The sequence below is a fragment of the Coturnix japonica genome, chromosome 8 (assembly GCF_054131305.1).
Source record: "Coturnix japonica strain WE chromosome 8, WE-NBRP24, whole genome shotgun sequence".
In the NCBI taxonomy this organism is placed as follows: domain Eukaryota; kingdom Metazoa; phylum Chordata; class Aves; order Galliformes; family Phasianidae; genus Coturnix; species Coturnix japonica.
In genome coordinates this window covers 20,497,241-20,521,448 of record NC_140670.1, presented here as the reverse complement: position 1 = coordinate 20,521,448, position 24,208 = coordinate 20,497,241, and the positions used below count along the sequence as shown (strand labels likewise).

The 24,208-nt window shown below is 39.9% G+C and overlaps 2 protein-coding genes across 6 annotated transcripts in view; both read left to right on the top strand.

Moving 5' to 3' along the window:
- The window catches only part of KNDC1 (kinase non-catalytic C-lobe domain containing 1), a 55,761-nt gene extending 47,153 nt beyond the window's left edge, over positions 1–8,608 (top strand). Inside the window, exons 22-30 of one of the 4 annotated variants that reach the window (XM_085555208.1) lie at positions 410–557; positions 798–977; positions 2,137–2,352; positions 2,684–2,766; positions 3,643–3,793; positions 4,946–5,062; positions 5,165–5,224; positions 5,663–5,820; positions 6,043–8,608. In XM_085555208.1, coding sequence (XP_085411334.1) covers positions 410–557; positions 798–977; positions 2,137–2,352; positions 2,684–2,766; positions 3,643–3,793; positions 4,946–5,062; positions 5,165–5,224; positions 5,663–5,820; positions 6,043–6,274 — 1,345 coding nt within the window. In that variant the 3' untranslated portion in view covers positions 6,275–8,608. Of the gene's footprint in view, positions 1–409; positions 558–797; positions 978–2,136; positions 2,353–2,683; positions 2,771–3,642; positions 3,794–4,939; positions 5,063–5,164; positions 5,225–5,662; positions 5,821–6,042 lie in introns of those variants that run through there. The other 3 variants (XM_085555207.1, XM_085555209.1, XM_085555211.1) reach the window with 3 other exon arrangements.
- Positions 8,609–15,025: 6,417 nt separating this feature from the next.
- On the top strand, positions 15,026–19,500 carry LOC107316090 (uncharacterized). 2 transcript variants are annotated; one of them, XM_015867236.3, is made up of 3 exons: positions 15,026–17,734; positions 17,888–18,084; positions 18,184–19,500. In XM_015867236.3, exons 1-3 carry the CDS (start codon positions 17,533–17,535, stop codon positions 18,484–18,486), a joined length of 702 nt encoding a protein of 233 aa, XP_015722722.2. In that variant the 5' UTR covers positions 15,026–17,532; the 3' UTR covers positions 18,487–19,500. The 2 variants fall into 2 exon arrangements, with proteins under 2 accessions (XP_015722722.2, XP_085411338.1); XM_085555212.1 differs by having other exon boundaries at positions 17,389–17,761; positions 17,894–18,084; positions 18,184–19,494.
- Positions 19,501–24,208: the final 4,708 nt, after the last annotated feature.

Here is a 24,208-nt window from a genome sequence, read left to right as displayed (position 1 = left end):
TATTATCAAAGCACAATTGGTTTCCTCCTTCCCCACACACCCCCCTCCCCCCCCCACCCCCCCGCCAATGGCAAGTAGCTGTTTCTGAAAATAACTACTTAATTAAATTCTGCTTTTGATGTTTGTTTTTCTAAGATTCTCTAGGCATGTTAGAGTGAAATTGGAGCAAGTGCTATATTTGGCAATATGCTATCTTCTTTAATCTTCTGAATTCTGAGTCTTACTTTTCCCAGTGTTGAGTTGTAAGTACAATGCCAACTTTGTTTCTATAGGGTCATGAATACTGGAGACATGAAGCATAAGATAGTACTGTCAATGCTACATCACATACAGACTTTCCAGCATTTATTTTTAAATTGGAATTGGATATTAATACTGATGTAATATTTTTGTTTTTTCTTCTCACTAGTGCAAGCCTGGATCCCTCCTCATCACTTACCAAAATATGTAACCGCAGTTTCTGCATCCTGCAGGCTTGGATTGAGGACTGCTACAATGTAGACTTTGCAACAAATGTGAACCTTTTACATACCCTAAAAGAATTTATTTCTTCCAAGGTAAAGCAGAAACTTCAATGGAAGCTTCAAAGAAGGAAAATGGCATTGTGGTGTATGTAAGGTTGCTGTTATGAAAAAAATCTGTCCTAATTACAGTGAAAGTACAAAAAAGACAATACTGTCTTTGACAGCCATGTGGCTGGTTTTGCACAGACTTGAATCCTAAAAGTATTTTTTTGCTTGCTTATAATTTATCAGAAATTGTGTTTGATATTCCATTAACTTGTTTTTCATTTACAGGTTGCTCCATTAAATGGGTATGGTGAGCATTTGTTGACACTGCTTGAGGATGCTTCTGCCAGGAAATGTGGCAGTTCTCAGCAGTGCTCCAGTATGGAGAATGGTGAAGAAGAAGAGGAAGAGGAGAGAAAAACATTACACTCCATATGTAAAAAGCTCTCTGAAGATATGTTCAGAAAGGTATGTCTTGTCTTTAGACTGCATTGTACGGAAGACATTTCCATATACTATTTTCTGACTAAAAAAATAGATTATCCAGCTCAAAGTCTAGATCCTGGTTTAGTAATATTTGCATACTTCTGTTTTATTTTGAAATAAATTTTATTTTGAAGCCTGAACAGTTATAGAAATGTGGGTTTCATTTTTAGTCTTACATGCACTCTTGTCAGCTGTTTCAGTAACAATAGGTCATATCATCCAAATTTTGAGAGGAGTTGAAACTCTTTGTTCTTGATACTAGTGTGTGACTCATAGATACTTGGAAACCTTTTTTTTCTGCTTGTCAGACATTAATACTTATTGGGTGTATATATGTATATATATATATATGTGTGTGTGTGTGTGTGTGTAAGGCTATAAATACAGGAAAGAAGCCTTGGATGAGGAAGGTGGATGAGGAATTTCCTTCCAGAACTTCAAAACTTGTAGCAGAAACTGATATGAGCTCTATGAACTAGTTTATATAGTCTGCTTCTGAAAGGTAACCTCAGAAGCTGGAATATACTATAGACTTCCACTGAAAAAGATCTTTCTACAAAGTGACTAGAATGACATGTGAAACACTAAAAAATAGTGTTAGCACTGAATTTAGAATTATATTCTTGATAAAATTGCAGAATTCTATGGATTATATTGGAGATTCAATCAATGAATGGCAAGACAAACATAGAAAATATGGATTTATTTTGCTGTTACTGCATCATAACAGTACTGAAAGCTGAAAGAAGGGAAAAGAATGAAAAAATTAGTATTCATTTGGGGAGCACTGTTTGATATGAAGGAAGAAGTACAAGAAATACTGAGACCTGAGAAGTTTAATATAAAATATAAAATTTGCGAATATATGCCATTGTGAAATGGCAAGCTTGAATACACATTTTTAAATATGAATTGTTAATTGAGATCTGGCAGCCTACTGCTCAGATTCATTTATTGTGCATATTATACTTGCTTGAAATAGAAATATGAATAAACCAATTCAAGTCTAGCCTTGAAGATTAACTGAAGAGTTTTGCCTCCACAAGGGTATTTCTCTAACAAAACATTCCAAAAGGTTAAATCAAGGGGAGACTTATGTTGGCTTTAGAGAAGTTGTAGCTTTACGTATTTTTTTCTACAGAACTTTAACTGGAAACTTTCCAAAGGTATGGGACCAATTGCACATTATCAGAGAGAGCGACTGTACACTATTTCATCGGTTTTGCCAAAGCCATGCTATAGCAGTTTTACAGAAGAATTCCCAGTCTCCTTTGCTAAAGCAGATGAAGTGGGACCATATCTTTTAACAGAATACAGTGTGCAACAGCTTTGTTGTCAGCTGACATTACTGCAACAGGTACAAAGGACTAGGCTTTCTTGGAGTACAAATTATATCTATCTTCTTGATATATACTCAGCCTCCTTTCTATACCATTTCCTACCTCATTTCAAGCTTAGTAGGCTTCCACTGTTTCATTATTCTTTGGATTAAATATCTCATTTTTCTCTTGAAATCTCTACAGTGAAGTATAGAATGGGCTAATACTATTGTTAGGCAGTGATCCATCTGATAAATTTGCTGAAGTGAGGACAAAGAAGAATGAAAAAGGAAATCTGCCATTTTCATCCTCTAGCATTTTAAAAGAATTACTGAATCTAAAAACATAAATCTTGTTCTTTCTGTTTAGGAATTATTTCATAAATGTCATCCAGTACACTTTCTGAATTCAAGAGCACTTGGCGTAAAAGATAAATGTGCTGCTGTACAGAAGTAAGTTTTTTTATTTTAATATAAATGTATAGCTGGGGTTGGAAAAGACCTCCCAGGGTGTGTTGTCCAGTCCATCTTCTTTTAGTAAAGCTTCTTAGAACCCGAGGTTAGTGTAGAGTTTTGAATATGGATGGAGACTCCACAACCTCACTGCAACATTCATTTTGTACCATAAGGTACAAAGTATCAGTCTTTACAGGTACAAAAGAATTTTCCTTTTGTAGTTCAAATGCAGAATGGTTACCAACCTATTTAACGTTATTTGCTAAATGGTAGTTAATGTTTTCATCTGGCCACATGGAGTCAATTACATTAGATTTATGCTCTGCTTCTTACATACTCAGTGGATTCAGCTGGTTTCTAATTAGCGCTTGTTATAGACATTGCCTGTAGTAGACTTTTCTGTCTAGGGATCCTTTTTTATGGACTGTTGAAGGACAAAACTTAAATCAGCTGGTTTATACTGATTTGAGTTCCAGACATGGGGAAACAGTGTGAAGCCACAATATATCAGGTTCAAATTCTTTAATGGTAGTAGTTTGTAGATAAGCTGAAATTACTGGCTATTGTTTCATTAGCTGCATTTCTGCCTGAATGGCTTGTTTTATTTGATAATAGTGATGATTATGCCTTTATATGCAGAAATGTCCACTGCGTGTAGTTTTTGTGTAATCATATATGATTATCTTGTAATTACAAGAGAAAGTAACATAGCTCCCTACATACTTTGTAAAATATTATAAAGCCAAAGCTACAAGTACTGCATGATTATTTTAAATGATTAGAATTTAGTACCATTCCTTCACAATCATAATTTCCCTTGAAAGCCCAAAGTCAAAATGACTTATCTTTGACTTTTTTCCTACCTTTTTATAGAGCTGCTGCTACTGAGGAAGTTTCCTTTAAAGTCTGTAACCTGTTTCTATCTAAGTGTATACAAGACCAGTACCTTATACAATTACTAAGAAATGCAGACAGTGTCAGCACCTGGGTTGCTGCTGAAATTGTAACATGTCATACATCTAAGGTTTGTCATTGTTTTGTTGTGTTATTATGGAATATTTATATGTTAATGCATATACATAAATGTATAATGCGCTTATGAGTTGGTATTTAACAACTATATTTGTTGTCATTAGGAGCATCTGATATTTTGTAGGTTTTAAAACCTGATAGAAAGTAAGAAAGGGGTTGCCTGAGAAGAGGTGAAAGACTAACAAAAGCATCAGTGAAAGAGAAGACCAAAACGGTGTAGTTACTACAGTTAATATAGTCAACAATTCTGATAACAATTTCTGAAAGAGAATAGCTGTCTTCTTTTCTTTTACTTTCCTTATTTTAAGTCATTTTTAAGATTTATATGATATGGTACATTTCAGAAGTGTGTAATCTGGTTTCTGTCTGGGCAGCTACTATTTTTGTCAAAACAAAACAGTAGTTGAATACTGTGATTAACTGAAATCTCAGAACTGTGTATACTGTTTATATACCTTCCTGATAGTTTAGTGGAAAGTCACTTGTTAAACTTGATCAGTGTTTTGGCTTCTGAACTGAATAATATCTTAGTAAACATGTGTCTCTATTTTACTAGGCAGCTACCACTTGATTTCTTTCTAACCACTGTAAAAAGCCTGTGTCTGCATCTACTCACATTCATTTATTTTAACTCTCAGAGGTCATACACTTAACCACTCAATTCCCTTATCACAGTTTCTATTGGATTATTTATTGGGTTTATATTGGGTTTCCCTATTTTTAATTTTTCTCAAACCACATATGAGATAGAAAATTTTAAACAAATGTTTTGGTACTGATTGGTCATATGAAGTTGATGTGTTTTGACAGCTTTTAAATGTGTATGACCAGTATCAGACACTGTATGTGAGGAAATTTAAATGGGAAGTATTTAGTCTTCATTTTCCCCCTGGAGTTTTTTTTTAGTGACTTTTCAGCCTTGTAAGAATTGAGAAATTACCAGCAATAAACCTTGGGCTTAGTACCTTCCACGACTTGCAAGGATACTTCTTTCCATGAAATCATTAGGCCTAATTTCCAATTCCAAGCTCAGACAGTATACGAATAAAGCATATTCCTAGCAAATGATTGAATGTAATAATTTCTAAACCCACATGAGCAGAACAAAAAATGGTATAACTAAATTCTTTTTTTCCAGCTGCAGGTGAGCTTGTTATCAAAATTTCTTCTTATAGCAAAGTCCTGCTATGAACAAAGAAATTTTGCTACTGCGATGCAAATCCTAGCAGGCTTGGAGAATCTTATTGTACGACAGTTGCCAGTAAGTTTGGGACTCTCTGTTGTAACTATTTTGCCTAAAATAAGCTTGTTCAAATATGGGCATTAATATGAGAAACAAAAATGTGTTCTCTTTTATTATAAGGCCTGGAAAATTCTACCTGCAAAAGTAGCTGAAATAATAGAAGAACTCAAGGCTGTTGAGGTATAGTATGTGGTCTTTAAATAAAATATTTCTTTGGGAGTGAGGGAGACTCAAGTTCTTTTTAAAGGAGTAATGAAAGCCAAAATTAGTGTTTTGAATTACAAAGGAGATTTTAAATTATTGTAGGACTGTTGTTTCTTGGTCCGGGTTTACATTTGCACCTCAGTTTTTCTCAAAAAATGTATCCCATGTGACTAATAATCAAGAAAGTCATTTCAAAGCAAACTGCAAAATTAGATATATTTTCTTGAAGAATTCAAGAAATGGGAGTTTTCTGAATGTAATATGTTCTGAAAAATCCTGAAATGCAATTTTAGCTGTGAACTAGAACTTATGAAAAATATGATATGTAGTGCTCAGCACCTGAAGCGAAGAACTCCTTATAAAGACTAGCCTTAAATGTAATACGTTACTTATCTGTGTGCATTTTCACAATAGGTGTTTCTAAAAAGTGACAGTTTGTGTTTGATGGAAGGAGAAAGATTCAAAACACTTCCAACAATTCCATCTGCCCATGTTTTAGCTATGCATGTCCAACAACTTGAAACTGGAGGATTCACAATGACAAATGGAGCTCACAAGTGGACTAAACTTAGGTAATTATTTAGCTGTATGAAAGATAGAATGCTATCTAATGAGATAATGAGAGCTAATGCATTTCCCATCTAGCAAATTAAGTCTAGCTAATTCAGTCATTTTTACATTAAAGTGGACAAAAACTGTAGAGGTAAATGCTCAGTGCTTTTTTATTTCCTTGAAACTTTTTCTTCTGTCAATAGCAACATAAACTAATCTTTTTAAACATATTTTCTTTCAAGAAATATTGCGAAAGTTGTGAGCCAAGTTCACGCATTTCAAGAGAATCCTTATACATTTACACCGGATTACAAGCTGCAGTCTTACCTCAGACAAAGAATAACTCGTTTTAAGGATGCAGACATTTCTGCTTTGGCCGCTGACAACTGTGCCAACTTCCATCATATACCAGCAGAAAAACATTCTCGGAAAATCCAGGACACGCTGCGCAGAATGAAGGCAACATTTCAGTAATTATTTACATTTCATCTATTCTATTCCAAGTATAGAGTATAATACAGGATTAAATTGACTTTACTTCCTGAACCAATTCCCAAACAAATACTTAAGTGACTTAAAATATTGTCTCAGTTTAAGATGGGTATATTACTTAACGTGGAATAGTAAAATAAGAAATGCTGACTAATGAAGTATGATTCCTTGGCAAGTGGTTAAAGGTGAAAAGTAAAGAGACTAATTTTGTCACTGTCCTTTTGCATAAAATAATAATTAGCCAACAGGCAAAATATCTGAAAAGTACTGTGGTAGCAACTTATACTTGCAGCTTCTGTTGCAAAATTGGCCTAGGATTATTTGGACTATGTTAATTTAGTGTTGAATATATTTTTATATAAACATAGTACATTTGTATCCTATCATGATGTGCATATAATTCAGGGACGTCTCTACTGTCTGTTGACTGTTGGTGGTTTTTGCTTTTATGTTGAGTATTATAAAACCATGCATGATGGTTTATAATTGTCTATCTTTTCATTTGAGCATACAATGGAAGGAGAGGAAATACCATGTTGTAAAATTTTTTTTCTTTTCATCTTACTGTCACTGAACTAGCCTTTTTCCACATGAAAGTACGATCTGAATCTAAATAATTACCACTTTTTTGCTTTGCTGCTGCCTCCATGGTCTTGTGAAGAAAGTAAACATGAGTTGATCTTTTTCTGTGTCTGGTACAAAAATCAATCACTTTGCCAATTGTGTATGTATGTATGTGGGCACATCTGGTTATGTCTTTTGCTCCTGAGGTTGCTCTTGTAAATTGCAGTGCTCCAGCAGCATTAAATAGGAGATAACTATTAACTTTTGATATGCATCTTGTAAAACTTTGGTGCTAATCTATTCATAGAGCTTATGCTTACAGATACCTAAACAGCAATGGGAAGTGATGCTTTAGCTAGAAAGTTTGTTGAGCTACCCAGGTTCATGCAAGGTCAAGATCTTAAACCCACAAGTTAATTAAGGTGACAATTCTACCAGAGGAAACAATAGTAGTATTGGAAGAGAAGTGGGAAAGGGCAAGAAACAGATAGAAGGATCTCTGTCCTGTAACTGATTTGCTGGAAATGTGTTTAACAAAGAAGGAAAAGAAGGAAAGTAAAATTTTGGAAAAAGCAGATGTGAATTAATTGCCTTGGCATGTATTAATGATGGAGAAAGATGGGAATATGCACATCTGTAATATTTTGCAGATTGTACTATTGTATTTGACAGAAATGCATGTGTACATGGTAAACTGTAGTTTTTTCCAATGTTTAAGAGAAAAGATTCTCCTTTTCTGATCTCAATGATGGCAATATATACCATCACAGGCCTTCTACTTCTCATCTTTCTCAACTGAACACAAGGTATGTCTGTTCTTTCCAGTAAATACTTCCATTATTTTTTTTATACTAATATGGTAGCTCTAGACTGATACTTGTATTCCTACTGGTTTAGATGCTGGAAAACTCAGCCTTCAACTGGATTTTCTTGAGTTTGTTCTGCTTTTAGGATGATTTCTTTTGTTACTTATCATATGTACGTTTAACATGTTGTTAGTGTTCCTGCTCACGCTTGAGAATGAAAAATATGTTTCTATTTTAATAAATTTTAAAAATATTTCTCTAAAAATTGCCAAATGTGAAAACATTTAATCATTACCTCCTATATTTAAATAATAGAGTGATTTAAGATTGTGACAATGACTTCATCTTCAGAAATAAGTTCACCATTAAAAAAATTAATATTTACTTAAAGCCACGCCTTGCCTTTGAAAGACAGAACAATTTGAAATAGCATAAGCTTTACTACTGCAAAGAACTCCACAAACTTGCTCGTGTTACCTTAATAAATATATTTTATATAGTTGCCAGTCAGGCTATTGAAATTGCTTTTGTGGATTTACTTAGCGTTTATATTTTGCACCCACCTTAATTAGGTCTTACATGTCTCACCATTTTTATCAAGATCTAAAGCAACTACTACACCTAGAAAATATTGGTTTTATTCTGTGACAATAACTGGTGCTATACAAGAACTTAGAAGTCATTTTGTATCTTCTGCATAATGCTTCAGTGTGTCAGGCTTATTGTTATAAATGCATAGTATGGAGGTATGGTACTACTTTGGGATGTTTTCATCAAACAAATATTTAAGTTTTTGTATTTAGACATCACTGTACAACCACAAGTGTAAGTATCTACTGGGGTAGGTGCAGAAAATCACCTTTGCAAGGAAACCAGACTGCTTTTGTCATCTTATTTGCATCTTATATTACATAACACAGATTTCTCAATAAAGTTATGTCTAGCATCTAATGGTACTGCTTATTTATAACTAACGTGCAGCTGGATTTGAGCTAAACTTTTCCATCTCTGAGTGGAATGTCCCTTTAAAAGAAAGCACAGAGCATAACATGTGAAAACAGCATTTGGTTTTCAGACAAATGACCTGTAGAGTTTCTTCAGTGAAATATTCTCCATGGGAGCCTTTCCAGTTCCTTGTGTTCATTCCTCTGCATTGGTGCTCTTTCTATGTACCTTTGCAGGTCTCTTTTCCCAGGGTCCCTGGGTTTTTCAGGACTCCTGCAAGAGTGCTGGGAACTGTGTCCTAGTCTCACAGTAGCTGCATTGGAAAACAGGTTTCCAGGATCCACAGTTCCAACTTTCAGAAGCCTGTCAGGAAACGTGGATGGATTCTCTTGATTCCCAGGAAGTATTCTATAGAAGGCCAGACCAAGTAACTGGAAAATATTTCATGAATCACCATTGATTCATGATTCCGGCAAGTTTCTTTCCTTGAAAAATTTTCAACCAATTCTATACTTTGCTTTTATGGCTTTTTCTATTCTTTCTCTGTTGGATTTGTTTCATAAGCGTTACTCAGACACATAACTTCTCAGTGAGTGATTTGCAGATGATTAGAACGTTAAGAAATCTGTTTCTAAATAACAAATGAATAAACTACTATTTGAAGAGAAGGAAGCTAACAGTCCTTCAGGGATAGGCATGTGGGTTGTTGTTTCAGTCCTCAATACAGCAGTGATAGAGAGATTGTAGATAAATGATTTTCCTCTCTCATAGATGCTTAAATGCAATCCAGTATGTATTCATCCTTACAATGCAAAAACTTACTGCATTCTGTTTAAAGTTTTCCTTTTTTTCTCTTTACTTTTGTTCTTTTTAAGCAAATCTTTCTCAAAAAGCTTTTTATATGGTTATTTTAAAATGCATTTTGAGTCTGAGAAGGAAACTGAAAGCTTTGGAAATGCAGTTTTGAACAGTGTTTGAAAACTCAAATCCCATAAATCAGACCTAATTGTTAGAGTGCTTATCTTTGGGATGTGGTTTACTAACAGATATCGTTCAACTACAAATTATTTTCTGTCTTAATTTACTAATTAAAAATATAAATATTATAAATGTAAGACATTTACTGATAATCATCTAAACTGTCTGGTAAATCTGTTCTGGGTCATAGCTGTAACATTACTTTATTTCTTTAATTCTTCATTCTAATGTGAGGGTTGGTCTTGTCCTGATGGCAACATTAAGTAGATTAAATATATTCTGTTTTTTGATAGATACTGAAGTAGTAATATGTTTTGTACTGGTAGAACTCATATGTCATAATGAACTGAAGGGTTTGGAGTACTGGATAATTTGAGTTATCATTATCAAAAAGACATACTTTGGAAGGCTTGACTGGGCACAGTTGAGCATGAGCATCAGACTCAGAATCTCTGCAAATGGTTTCTTATTTATGTCCATATCTCATAAAGATCATAAATAGAAACAGTAGTAAATTACTTGCTTCTGTAATGGATGTTCTGTATTTTTTTGTAAACAAGCAAGGGAAACAGGACTAGGAAATAAAGCTGCTAGAATTGGCAAATCCACTGTTGTTTGAATAACAACTGAATGATTGACAGCAGCTTTTGAAAACAAAAGGCTGTATATAGTGGGACTACCTGCACTTGCTGTTTCTTGGTGCCTTCATTAACATGTTCTGTTTTTTGAAGATTAATTAGATCTGTTGGGCTCTGCAAGCATGCTAAAGACCAAGATTAAAATGGTCTTGACAACTTGAAAAATAAGACAGAACAAAATAAGGTATATTATACAGACAAGTGCATGGTTCTGTGTGGTAGGTGGGAATCATTAGCTGCTTGTAGAGTTTTACTGTTTTGTTTTTGTGGAATAGGAAAGGTATAAATAATCCTTTATGCTGAAGAAGGAAGTGTCTTGATGTCCCTTCGGTGTCTTAATGCAGGGAACTGAAAGGGCAAGGAGTGTGGAGATAAAGGCCAAAGAAAACAAGGGACTCCTGAGATTAGTGTATAGGTCTCCAGATATCAGCACAGTAACAGTTCTCCATGAAGGTCAAGTTCATGGCAAAATGTCATTACAAAGTATTGGAAGGAACAAGAATGCAAAGGAAAGAAAGTCAGAGGGAAAGAATACTGCAAGTACTATATACTAAAATATAACTCAATATTGCACATAGTTGTTTTAAAATTTACATATCTTGTCCTGTGTATAAATTAAAAGAGCTATGTGCCATCAGGCATGTAGGGTCTATAGAGAATCATGAATCAGGAAGAGTGTGTGTAGACAATCAGGTTACTATTTCAGATTTTACTGTGATTAATAGAGAGCAACTAGTTGAAAATCTGGACATAGAAAGCATTCAAAAAGAAAGTTACTGTGAAGAGAGGGAAAAAAAAACAAACAATTCATTATTGAAAGGAAAGAAATAGAAGAGAGAAGCAGGATAACATCAGCTGGGTTTCAAAAAGCGAATTTCAATGTGCTCAAGGTTTTAGTACATAAGGTCACGGGGAAGGGATTCTAAGGCACACAGAGAAGTTTCTTACAAAAAAAGTGGGGAGGTTTCCAAAACAGGCCATGTTTTAAATACAGAAACAGCCCATTTTCTTACAAAGAAAAGAGGGCTAACAAAGCAGTTCGACTGCATGGGCTCATCAGTGATGTGGAGGGGGAGGGAGAAGGGAAGAAGAAAAAAAAGTACTGAAAAAGGTAGAAGCAAGAGAAACAAGAAGGGGTGAATTAGCAAGAAAAACAAAAAAGAATAGCACAGCAGATAAGGAATAAAAAAGAACAGATAAAATGCTGTTGGCAACAACAGAAAAGCAAAATAGTAAGGATGGATTCTTCAAAAATTTTGTTACATAGAGTTCTTTGCTATCCAGAAGAGCTGGTTAACTCTCAGGTGGTCGTAAAACCATTCAGCTTTTCACCACCTGTTCTCTCAACAATGCAGGCTGTGATCAAAGTTAACAGGAACTAGTAGTGAGAATGGGAGGCTATCATGCTAATTTTGATGTATTACATCATTAGAAAATGATTAAATCTGTTCTGTAGTGAATGAGGAGCAAAACTGCAATGATCTTGGTGTTGCTGTATTTTTGATTTAGGGAGAATGTGTGACTTCCTGGAGAAATAGGAAAAAATAGTAATCAAAATTGGGAAATCAAGACAGGAATAAGTGGAGGGGTAAGGAAATGAGAATGGCTTGGGGAGTTATGTTGTCAGCCAGAAGAACTTTGAGACCAGAAGAGACGCTGAAAAATCTACTTGAAATCTCATTGAGCTTAGAGACTAATTTTAAGTGCTAACATGCATTTGTCCGTAAAGTAGTTTTTGAAAAGCCTGATAGTCTAATTTGTCAGGATAACTGTCCCAATATGTGAAAAAACTACATCACACTGTATGTTAAAAGTCTATAAACCTCTATGTGACCTGATTAGGTAGTTAATATCCAGGTGACTGTACCTTAGTACACAACTAATTAGTCATTTCAAAGAGTGATTGCTACTTCTTGTTAAATTGTTGTACAGTGACAATAATGGAAAGATGGTAGTTGTAAATACCCAAAAAGTTATTTACAGGAAAAACTCACCCATGTGGAAGCCTTCAGTCTGCTGGGAACTGCTGAGGCAATCTCCACCAGGGAACAATCTTTGAGAAATGCTGCCTTAGTGGTGGTCAGCCCTTAAATGAGATCTAGAGAAGGTGGAGTCAAGCTCCACCCCTTCTGGGAGCACAGATAAATTACTCTCACCGGTGCTCCCACAGCTGACCCAACACTTGCCCCAGCTGTTTAATCAAAGGTTCAGGCTGTGATTACCAACTTCCCCATGCAATTATGAAGATGAGGGAGGATGTAGTAGGGTAGGGCCTGGGTCCAGTTGTGTCTGGAATTTTTACTAACAATATGAAGAATGAAATGCAAAGCATACCCATGCACTGCATAAGATTAGAACTCAAAGTAATTGTGATAATGATTTAACTTAAGCTCTCACTCCTATATTTTAAAGGAAAAAAAAAAAAAAAAAAAGTGAAATGAAATGAAAATTAACTGCAGAAGCTCAGAAAAAAAGCTCTTGGGACCATAACATATTACAAACTGAATATGAACTCATCTGGACCATTTTCTAAAATGAAGAAAATAAGAAGAAAAAAAGGCAAGAAGACCTGAGATGTACAATGAGAGAGCCATATATGACAGAAGGTAATTATTTTGCTCTATTTGGCACTTGTGGACATCAGCAGGAATAGCTTACCATCTAAACAAAAAAGACTAGAGGATAGCAATAAGAATAGTATTTTTTTAAAAATGCAGAGTAAAAGAATTAGACCTTGAAAAAGCTATGCTGAGTAGGACTCAGTGTGTGTGAAATGTTGCTGTAAAAAGTTTTTTGTAGCAAAGGACAGAACTAGTTTTCTCTATGCTCTGTGAAGTTTAAGGCAAGGAGTACTGATTTTGAAGCAGTGTTGATTCTGTTTCAGTTTTTACATTGGGAATTGTCTTGTTGAGCTCTGGAATAGGGTACCCATCTGTAGGATCCCCTTTCCAATGGACTTGTGAGAACAGCTCAAATTAAATTGTGATGAGTGCACACACACACACGTCCTCTTGTTCCTGTCCCTGAGAGTGCGGAGAGACTCAGCAGTGATCTTCAGTCCTTTCTGTGTTTTCTGTCAAGTAGATTGGAGCAAAATTCAGATATTTACTTGCAGTGGGGCAATGTTTTTCATCTAATTATTACTCTTGTCACACCCCAGTCATAAATTTTCAAGGTTTTTATTACTATTTTTTCACAGAATAGAATAGACATGGGCAGAATGTACATTACTTAAACTCGTGCAGGCGACGTTATGGAGGAATACAACATTTTCATTATATAGATATGTTAATGCAGTGGGAAAGTGGCTTAATTCTAAAAGCAGGAGAGAGGCAAAAGCCCTCCGTGTGCATCCGTATGCTCAGGGAAAGTGGAAAGCAAGCTCTGTCGGTCTTCCCTCACTGCCGGGAAAGCCACTGCCTCGACTAAACTTCAGCTTTTCTCCTTCCCTAGTGCGGCAGTTTCCTGCATGTGAAGTCTTAACTATAACCAGGAGGTGGCACAAGAGAGCCTTGCAACATTTTATGCTGTACGCGCCTCACTGTAAGCAAAAGTATAGTGAGAAGTGATTCGCTTTCCAGGTGACTATGCAAAATCTGCCCGTTAGAAGCCGGCAAACATAAAATAGCAGAAGCTTTTTGCATCCCGTTTGTAAAACGAACATATGTGTACCTGCTCCCTTTAATCCTCTATCTTTTGAATCTTAGTTTCCTACCTTTGATTTGTGAAGCCTGTCAAAGGAAGTAAATTAGTTTGCTTGGGGAAAACACAGACACTGAATCACGTATTGAGAGTGTAGAGTTAAACATCTTACCTAAGAGTATTCCTGCCCTCCCCCACTACATGCTCACTTTTCCCTTATTGTTAAGCTCAGAAAGAGTGTCAGGATGGCTGTGCTCCCCTGCTTTGATGTGCAGTAGATGGAGAGGGTCAGTTGTCCTCTGTTGCTATGGTTCTGAATTATTATAGGGTTAAAGTTTTCTTCCTCAGCTAATAGCAACCTTTACAGAGTACTTGATGTAAACGATTGGAATAAAGAAAATAGGAAGAAACAGTATAATGTGAGAAAGACAGAAAAGGGGAAGGAATAATTAGAAATACAAAATGGAGAAGAGCTTTGAAACCCGTTTTTGAAATAGGTAACATTTTTAGCCATTAATATAAAGAGGCTGGTTTTGGAACAGTACAATTATCTGATTTGTGTTAGGTGAATAAAGAGCCAGTAAAATATTTTCACTGCTCAGATCTACACAGTTTTGTCCAGATGACCCAAGGAAGCCAGCTGTGATGTACTATTTCCCTGCTGACATTGTCATGCTCAAATGCTAGCTCTAAAAATAGATTAATTATGAGATAGCTGAAAGTGAAAGGTTTCTTTCTGGAAGTGATATTACAGCTGTATTTCTTGAGGAGGAATTTGTAAGAAACAAAAAGTGAAAATAGTGCGTGAAATGTTCAACTGTCAGCTTAATATTAAACAAGTTGTTAAATTTAATTTCAGAAGCTGCCATCATGGGAACATTTATTCTTCAGCTAAGACTAACAAAGAAAAAGTCCTTGATGTAACACACCTGAAGAAGCCTCACAGAATTTTACAAGATTTTAAGGTGTTTCAGTGTGGTGGTTTTTTTTTTTTTTGTGGTCTTGATCAGACTGTCAGTCCAAGTGACCTGAATAATTGTAAAAAAACAGTGGGACTCATGTGAACTTTATATATATGCATTATTCTGCATAGGTATATTTTGTATTCCTGAAGGCAATTTTGCATGTCTGAAACTTGGCTGCTTTTCAACTCTAGTAGCTTTTTTTTTTTTAATAGTTAATAATAATAATGATGGTAAATATTTTGCTGGTAACCCTGCCTCTGTAGCAACGCAGTACACTTTTAAATACAGTTCTGATTTGTAACAATTTTGAATTTGTTTTTAATCTGGCTAAATTGGGTAAGAGCTTACTAAAACCAATCTAGATAAGTGTTTTCCTCCAGCAGAACTTGTATTTTTAAAGTGATTTCACTGGCTGTTCAGCTGCTGGTAGCAGCCTTATGGTAAAGGGGTCATGAGAACTCCCAGCATTTTGAGCACTGTGTTAATTTATATCAGTTCCAAGCACAAAGAGGAATTTAATTTTCATCTATGCCTTGTCAGTCTGTTTATTCCAGGCTTTCCTGGCATTTCTACACATGTATTTTTCATTTTCATTCCTCATGGAAAAAAAACAGCTCTTCTTCTGTCAGGGAGGAAAGATATAGTAATTGATGATAAAGAGGCTGCTTAGAGGACACTTATAATGGTTTTAAGTCCTAAAGAGTGATTTCTCAGAGATAGTAGTGGTTGAATGAACATGCCAAGAATAAGACCACATACATGGCACAGAATCTGCCAGAAGCCCTTGCTTCACTGGGCATCCCTCGGAAGGAATTATGCATGCCCATAGATGAACACACAGATGAATCCTGCATTGTCCTTAGCTGCCTTTTTACTGCTTTATTGCATCACCATCCCACTACTCCTAATGACCATGTGCTCACTCTACACCAGTCTCACAGGACTCTCCGTTGTAATAATAAAGAGTAACCTACTCTTAGAAAATAGCAGCTCCTTTGGCCTTCTACACCTTTGCTGCAGCAAGGCAAAATGCTGGCAGCCTCGTCCAGTACCACTTCTGAAGGTACCTGGAAGCCTTCAGTTACTTTCCCTTCAGTTCTTTCAAAGCTTCAGCAGGAAGTAGATGTCTCAGAGCACAGATTACTCAGCTGGCTCAGTAGTGCAGAATTGGCCTTTGTATTGGAAGATGTGGAAAAGCAATTAGTGCTCAAAGTCTGGGCTGCTATCCCAAAATATCTGCTATCAGCTGTATAGTAGGCATCCAGGTAGGACTGCCCTGCTCTGCAGAAGCTCCTTAGCCTGAGACCAGAGTCATGTTAACACATTTCTGCAGGGCTGCCTTGTATAAGCACTGTTATCTCAGTCCCATCCTATTCCAGCCAAAACTCTACAAGCCATAACATGGCCTCTTTGACTGCAGTGTCTGCTTGCAAAAAATACAGTGGTCTGTATCAAGTGACAATTCTCATCTTACCATGGCTTCCCTGAATGCTAAAATGTTTTCTAGGAAATAGAGCTGTGGTTACATTAACTATGACCAGAGAAGTGAATGCTGAGTCCAAGGAGGACTGGCAGAATAACAGAACAAGCAATCAGACCGGCAGCAGAGCACTGGGTTTGTGTGCAGGTGGCAGTGGATGGGTATAAGGCAGAAGCCTGCAACACTGGTGGGCAGATCAAACCTGCAGTCACAATTTCTGGAGGTGAGCTGATGTCATGCAGGGCTGGGATGGCAGTTACCAATGGCAAATTTGTGTTCACCCTTGGTTTTTGCATGGGAAGGGAGGATCAAAAGGGGAGGGAATTCGTAGTTACCCTGCAGTGAAAATAAATGTCTTTAAGGCACTGGAAATCATTTGTCAGTGTACTGCTGAGGCATTACTGTAACAGCCAAGTGTTCCTAATGTACACAAAACCCAAAATGGATGGGAGCACTTCTGAACAGCACGCATAAGGTGGTAAAGGAAACGATATGGAGAGTGAGATAGCAGAGAACCCTGTGTGACCTGTATAGATGGAAAGATTGGGCAAGGGAAATATGGCAAGAATTCTGTAACCTGAATAGAGCTAATTCTAAAGAATGATTGTCTTTTTCTGATTCTTTAGTTCAGAAAACTGAATATAAGCAGCCAGGAGCTGGCCCGTACAACTCAACAGCCTTGGCATTTACTTCTTTCTGGTTCACAGCTTTTTCTTCCAGCCCCCTCTCTCAGCAGCCCCAGCACGGGCTGTTTGGGGAGCACAGTGCTCAGGCCAGAGAACAGCAGGCTCAGAAAATCCGTTTAGACAGAGGCTCGTCCGCTTGAAATTAAAAAAAAAAAAAAGCCGTCTCTCGAAGACCCACCGAGCCTGGGGGAGCGGGTCCCTGCGCGCTTCCCCGGGGTACATTCCCCAGAGCCATTTGAGGCCGCTCAGCACCATAAATGCCATTTGCATCGGGATAGGATGCAACAAGAGCTGTAAATCACTGACTGCGGAGCGAACACCTCCAGGGACAGACACGGCGGAGCCGGGCCTCCTCGAGCTGTGGCAATGTGTGAACGGTATCTTTTGTTGGGGGGGGGACTGATGGCAATTAGATGATACTTATCTGGCTCTTTGATGTGTATTTACACAAACAACGTTTTTCCTCCGGGACTTGAGGTATAAAGGAGTCGTGCTTCTCCACACTATCCTTATCGGCAGCTCCAAAACGCAGCAGGATGACCAAGGCCCCATTCTCTGTGGAGTGGCTATCCCAGAGCAGCCAGGCCCCCAAGAGTCCCACCCAGGGCACGCCGCGCCGAGCATCGCCCTCGACAGCCGGCCGCCGGTTCGCCGGAATGAGCGAACGGAGCAAGGAGAAAGGCGCCGGGAAAGGCAGCAGGAGCAACAGGGAGCCTTCAGCAACACCCCCCGCTGCAGGTAACCGCGGCCACCGACTCGCTCTGGGTTGGGAGCGCTGCATGAACTGTGTGCCGCTCCCTGGAGCCGGGAAAGGGATTAATGCGGGAATGCATTGAGTCGGGCGGGCATCCCTCAGTCCTGCCTGACATTTTTTTTTTCTTCCATCTGCAGCTGCAGAGGGGCAACCCTCAGAGGAGCGGGGCCGCGAGTGCTCGTGCCCCGAGGAGCCGAGGGGCGGTAGGCGGCTGCGCACGGCGTTCAGCGCCGAGCAGATCAGCACCCTGGAGAGTTCCTTCCAGAGGCACCGGTACCTGGGCGCCGCCGAGCGCCGCAAGCTGGCGAGCAGGATGCGGCTCTCCGAGGTGCAGGTGAGCGCGGTGCGGGGAGCCGGGGCGGACTATGGGGTGGGAGCTGACTGCTAGTCTAGAACGGGATCTCAATTCTTGCCCCGCTCTCTTTTCCCTCAGATCAAGACCTGGTTTCAGAACCGCCGAATGAAGCTCAAGAGGCAACTGCAGGAGTTGAGGCCGGAGCCTTTCTGCACTCCACCGCTCCCTTTCGGACCTCAGGTGTCCCTACCACTCACCTACGTGGCCCGACCGCCGCCTCTACCCGGGCATGAGGCTGCCCCGGGGAGCTTTGCCTTGGCAGCGTTGCCAGCACCCGCTCTGGATGTTAGCAGCGCCTGCAGAGCGCAGCCTGTCAGCTTCTGGGCAGCACCCTGCTTTGTAGGGTACAGGGATCCTAGGGCTTTCTTGCTGAGTGTCTGACCCGGCTGTATGGACCATGACTAAGGAGACTTTGCACTAATGATAACTATATCTGGGCTGCCCCTGCCTGCATCTGCCTGCTGGAGTTCTGGTGCAGCACTGAGCAAGGCACTGATCGATGATCCAGATCATGGACTTCAGGCCAAGCTACCCAGCAACGTTCAAACATAGTGGGGTAAATGGTATTATACATGGAATCACCTAACAAACTTAACATTTTTTCAGCTTTCATACGAATTTGTCACAAGGACTGCAGAACTACTTATCCTGCCCTGAAAAAGCTCCTCCCCATTAAATGAAGCACAGTTCTTATTCTCTAGATCTGCCCTGGCCCTAATACAGAAAGAATAATCTTTCTTGTGTTGTACCTTGCAATTTACTGAGGATATATACAAAAAGCATGAATTTCCCCCATTCCCTTTAACAGCTGTCCCAATCTCAGCTGCTTCCCATATGGCACTTCAGGAGGCAGCTGTGCTTTTAACAAGACATGCAGATGTATCTGGAACTAGTTACCAATATTTATTACTGGGCCCGCAATGACAGCAGAATTTGTACTGTGGACCTCAAAATAACATATATAGAGTATGATTTTTAGGATATAAAAAGTGACTTTCTATAAAAATATGAACATATCTTATCAGAATTTCATGGGTGGCCTCAGTGGGTTAACGAGGTCCTACTGGAAAGATGCTGGATCTTGGGATCTGGCCTTGCAACACACACACTTGGTCTCAGTCCTGCATGCGCTTAATGGGGTATGAGGGTGATTATTAAAAGAAATGCAACATTTCAAAGCTATTTTTTCACTAAATGGCAGTAAAATTTGTTACTATTGTGCTGTGCACTTTTTGTTTGAATAATGCTCATTATTTGATATCTGATTTGATTAAAATGGTCTGATTTCAGGCTAGAGAAAGGGCTATAAAAAATGATCCTTGACTGTCGTCATGAATCTTTCAAAGATGATTGTGAGCTAACATGAAAAGCGAAATAAACATTTCCATCACTTCAGAGCTGATCTCATGGGTTATTAGAAGATTTCTGGTGCACTTAAAATGTGGGCTTTTATCACGAATGTCTGAAGGTTCTCTGCTAGTCATTCTTGAACACAAATATTTCATTTTTATACAGGGATCACTCTCCATCATTTGAATACATTCACCTGGTTCAAAGTAACTTGTATGTGCTCCACACTGCATTTGTTTAGTCTTTTTAGGTTACTATTTGCCTACAGATGCACTGTTAATGTGGCTCTAATGTAAGGGTTTCAGAAAAGCAATAAGGAGTTTAGGTGTTTATTTTATTGATCTTCCTGAGGCTTTTTCAGAAAGATATTAAAGATTATGGAAATTTGCTAAGAGGAGATAAGGAAAAAAATCCAACTGAATGTTTATCTTTCGAATTCAAATATTACTAAATGGCTGTATTGATTTGAAGGAAAAAATAGTAATAAATGGGAGGGAAAGAAATCTGAAATTCTATTAATCTCTGAAATATCACTGGGAAACAGAGATGTCTCCAAAAGGTTCTTCATTGGTGCATACTTGCTCTAAAGCAGACATTTTAGAGACAGCACTACACTCAAGATCAACAAGTATACAAGCTATCCAGAAAAAAAAGGGTCAAACTGACTGTCCTATTTTTAAGGGGACAAACGTGGTGGGGTTAAGTGGTCTTATAATCACGTTCAGCACAGGAGGAACCCAGACGGTTTGCTCATCCTTTTAAATGCCATTATTACATCTCCAGGTGCTGTCTTATATCGAGGCTGGAGGCACACAACCCTTGTGCTGAGGGCTGGAGCCGCTGCAACGCTGGGGAACAGCCTAGCCCCAACCAAATGCAGCCTGGGGGGAGCGAGGGAGATGAAAGGGTTCAAGGGAGATAGAACAATACCCTCCCAGCCGCAGAGGGGTGAGCCACTTCCTAAGGATCCGGACTGACTGGGGATAGAGGGTGATGGTGGGATGGTATGAGATTTAATATGAAGCCATGCAAACCTTGCCTAACTGCACCCTTCCACACTCAAGCATAGCTCTTCAGGGTAACTTTCCCCTCTGTGCAAAGGCCTAGAAGGGGCCAGCACAATGCACGGTTCTGCAATTTAATCCTACTGAGACTGTAGAGAGAAGCAGGACTGTGGAACAGCCTCGGAGTAGAGGCTGCCCGAGGAGTTAATGGACCTGAGTCCTGCGGTCCTAACAGAGGCAGGTCCTAGCAGGCTTTCTGGGCTTGGTCTGGCCATCCGGGGTAACCGGGGTGTATGAGCTTGCTGAACTAAAAGCTGAGCTCTGGTCGGAAAGGTGCTAATGATAACTAAACATAACGATTTCTTGGCCATATGTATGCTCACCAAACACACGAAAAGTCTTACTCCCGTTTTGGCAGCCCCACCTTGCAAATATTGTCCTAATCCTCAAGAACTGCTCCAACGAGTGTGGGGGGTGATGCTCGTTTGACTGAGCACATAATGCTATCAGAAGATCCTCACGAACATATGTTAGCACTTATTCTACCTGCAAAAATCTTTCTCTAGCAGTTAACATTCAGTGATCTTAATAACTACACTGGAGCTCTGTGCTGGCAGCCTCTGGCTGGAGACAAGAAAAAAAGGGAACGGGGCAGAGAGCTGCCAGGGCAGCGCACGGGCGGCTCGCCCCGGGGCCGGAGGCACTCAAGGCACCGCAGGGAGCCCCGCACTGCTCCACCAGCGTGAGCTCCTTCATTTCAACACCCCTTTTGTGTCTTTAATCGCATCACGGCCACCACCCAGGCAGGAATGCTGCCGGCGGGACAAAGCGCAGCCTGCGAGCCCCCCGCAAATGGCAGGGTCGAGTGGCTGAGCCGAGGAAGAGCAGTTTGGTGCTGGCGGCTCTCTCGAAAGGGCCTGTATAACCTGAAAAAGGGGCTCCCTGGAGAGGAAAGAGGGGTGGGAGGGTAGAACGCTGACTTCAAAGCATTTGTCCCCACAGTGTGTGTGCAACCTGATTGAATTAACGCCGCGGTAATGGCAGGGAGCCGGCTGCAGCCAGCGCGTTAACGCCTGTCCCAATTTGGCGAGAGCAACCAACAGGGGAATGGCTGGGAATAGGGCCTGGTGCCCCCCGCAGCGCCCAGACACCGTGGAGCCACCGGCAGCACCTGTTAACGAACCAGGTGAAGTAATTCTGCGTGTCGTGCTAATCAGGGGGGATCTCGCACCACCAGGCCATTATGTCTAATTGCGGCCCATTATCTCTTTCTTTGATACTTAATTAGATGCCAATTAACCTGATAAAACCAACCGAAACGAGGGGGGGAAGAGGGATCTTTTGGTCTCAGTTCATTTTGCTGAATGGTATTGCCCCTAACTCTTTATAATTGTCCACTTTTTTTTTTTTAAGTCCCGGCCTAACGTTGTTTTGTAAAGGCGTTTGGTAGGGAACTGATCCCAGCAGCGGATTGGAATTCGGGAGGTGAGGTGCTTAAGTTCCCATTTCAGCACTCAGTTACTCTTCCTGGACAATCGCGAACAGCTGTGGAGGTGTCACCAAACCCCGGGCAACACTGAATGGCTTGTGTGGGAACTGGGCTCCTGCTTAGTTTTGCTTTGACTCGCACAGAGTTACGGCGCTTTGTCCCTCTGTTGCGCAAAGAGCTGAATTCCGTGATAAATAGCTTTTAATGCAAAGCACGCGTTTGGTCCCACAGTGCTGAATGGGGATAGCTGCGGCGTGTGAGCCGGGAGGGCGCAGAGCTCCGGGTGAGTCAGAGCATTTGTTATTTATGGTGTGTCGGCCTGCATTGTTCCCGTGGGCAAAGGAGAGCCTGGTGATGGCCCTGTTAGTGTTCACGGCTACTTCAAACAGAAAGCATCCATTCCGAAACAATCGATCTCGTTGATGCCTAATTGGCTATCTAATAGCACCTATCAGGACATCAAAGGGCGAGCTGGATAACCTAGTTAGCATTTCCAAAGGGGAGCAGTGAAGGATACAAACAGTGATCAGCGGTCTCACCGCCCTCCGAGCCGAGCCCTGAGCCCTGCCGAGTGTTGGTGGCCACATCCCTTCCCGTAAGACGCTGGAAGGAGACTCCCTCTGGCTCGGGCTTTCACCAATTCACCTATAGAGTTGCCTACTTAGGCTAGAAATTATTTTGCTTGAGAGAGATTACTTTCTTATTATTTATTTATTTATTTATTCCGATTTCTGGCCGTAGTTTCTTATGCTGTTGAGCTAAAGTAGGGGCAGAGTACATATGTTAATAGACCTGGTACACCGGCCCTATTCTTAGTGAATACAAATACTTCAGCTTCTAATAGCAGTTCTGGAAAGACCAGAGAGAGGCCTTTCAGTATCTAAGGGGAAAACACAAGGAAGAGGAGGACAAACTCTTTAGTGAGATCAGCTGTGATGGGGTAAAGGGAAATGGTATCAAACTAAAAAAGGGGAGATTTATATTGGATATAAGGAAAAAGTTTTCTACAGTAAGAATGGTGGGGCATCACCCAGAGAGGTGGTGGGTGCCCAAGGTCAGGCTGGATGGGGTCTCTGAACACCTGATGGAGCTGTAGATGTCCCTGTTCATTGCAGGGCAGTTGGACTAGGTGGGTTTTCAGGGTCGCTTCCAACTCAAATGATTCTATGATTCTGGTGCAGTGTGAGCCTCTAGAATCTGGTACAGGGGAAGTGCCAACAATGTTTTTTTTTGATAGCAGATATAACTCCAGTGATACAAAATCTAAAGTGATAAAAAAGAATGGATCAGGAAAGAAACAAAGTCTTCTCTAAGTGCCATATTTCTGCAGGAGGTGAGGGGATTTCTTTCTGCCCTCCCAGGTTCATCAAAGTTCCTAAGTTTCTCAAGTCAGCACCTCTTCCTGGTGGGAGCTACAACAGCCCTGTGACACCTCCTACCCCTTCCCCATCTGTTCCGAGGTTTTGTGGTCCACAGATGTGGCTACCACCTCCCCCGGGGTGGGGGTGGAGAATCCTAGGGACTTAAACATCTAATTTAATAGACGATTCCAATTAAATAATAAAGAAAAAAAAAGTTGCAGATCTCACATACTTTCAGCAAACAGTGGAATAAATCAACTGCTTCCCTTCCCTACATCCCCAAATGACATAAGGTAACATCTGTTCAGGTATGTCACTGATCCAAGTCTTATGCCTGGCTTAGTTCTGGCAGTGGGGATGGAGAGAATTTCTCTGGTAGCTGTGCACTGCTCTGTGCCTCTGGTGTAATTCTGAACATGAGGGCTCTTGGGCTTGGCAGAATCTCTGTCCTGCTGGAGAGCCACTGGAGATACCCATTCCCTTGGGGAAGCACGCTGCTTGCAGGTGTGTGCTCGACTCAGTAGCTGCTGAATCACAGCAGTTTCTGGGTACCACAACATTTGGCCTTGGTGAAGCAGTTGGGCTCTGCAGTTACTTGCAGTGCATCACATATATTGAAGTTCTTTGCATGACCTGTGGGAAGAAGCCTGAGCTCCTTGAATGGGATTTGGTCAGGCAGGGGGTTATTCAGAAATGGCTGCTCTGTGAAATAACATAGAAATAGTGAGAACAATGGTGCATTTTATTTTATTTTATTTTATTTCCTGTGAAAAGAGGGACCATGCACAGCTGTTCAGAAGTAGCTATTAAATCTGGATGTGATTAAAATGAATGTGCAAATTCCAAGCTTTTTTTGGAGGACCTGGTACTTTGGACCAGTGACGTTTTAGAAGCTGTTG

Coding starts and splice junctions, on each gene's coding strand:
- LOC107316090 (XM_085555212.1), top strand. CDS start 17,533: ATGACCAAGGCCCCATTCTCTGTGGAGTGGCTATCCCAGAGCAGCCAG. Junction 17,762..17,893: donor CGGCCACCGACTCGCTCTGG/GTTGGGAGCGCT, acceptor CTGCAGCTGCAG/AGGGGCAACCCTCAGAGGAG. Junction 18,085..18,183: donor TGCGGCTCTCCGAGGTGCAG/GTGAGCGCGGTG, acceptor CTTTTCCCTCAG/ATCAAGACCTGGTTTCAGAA.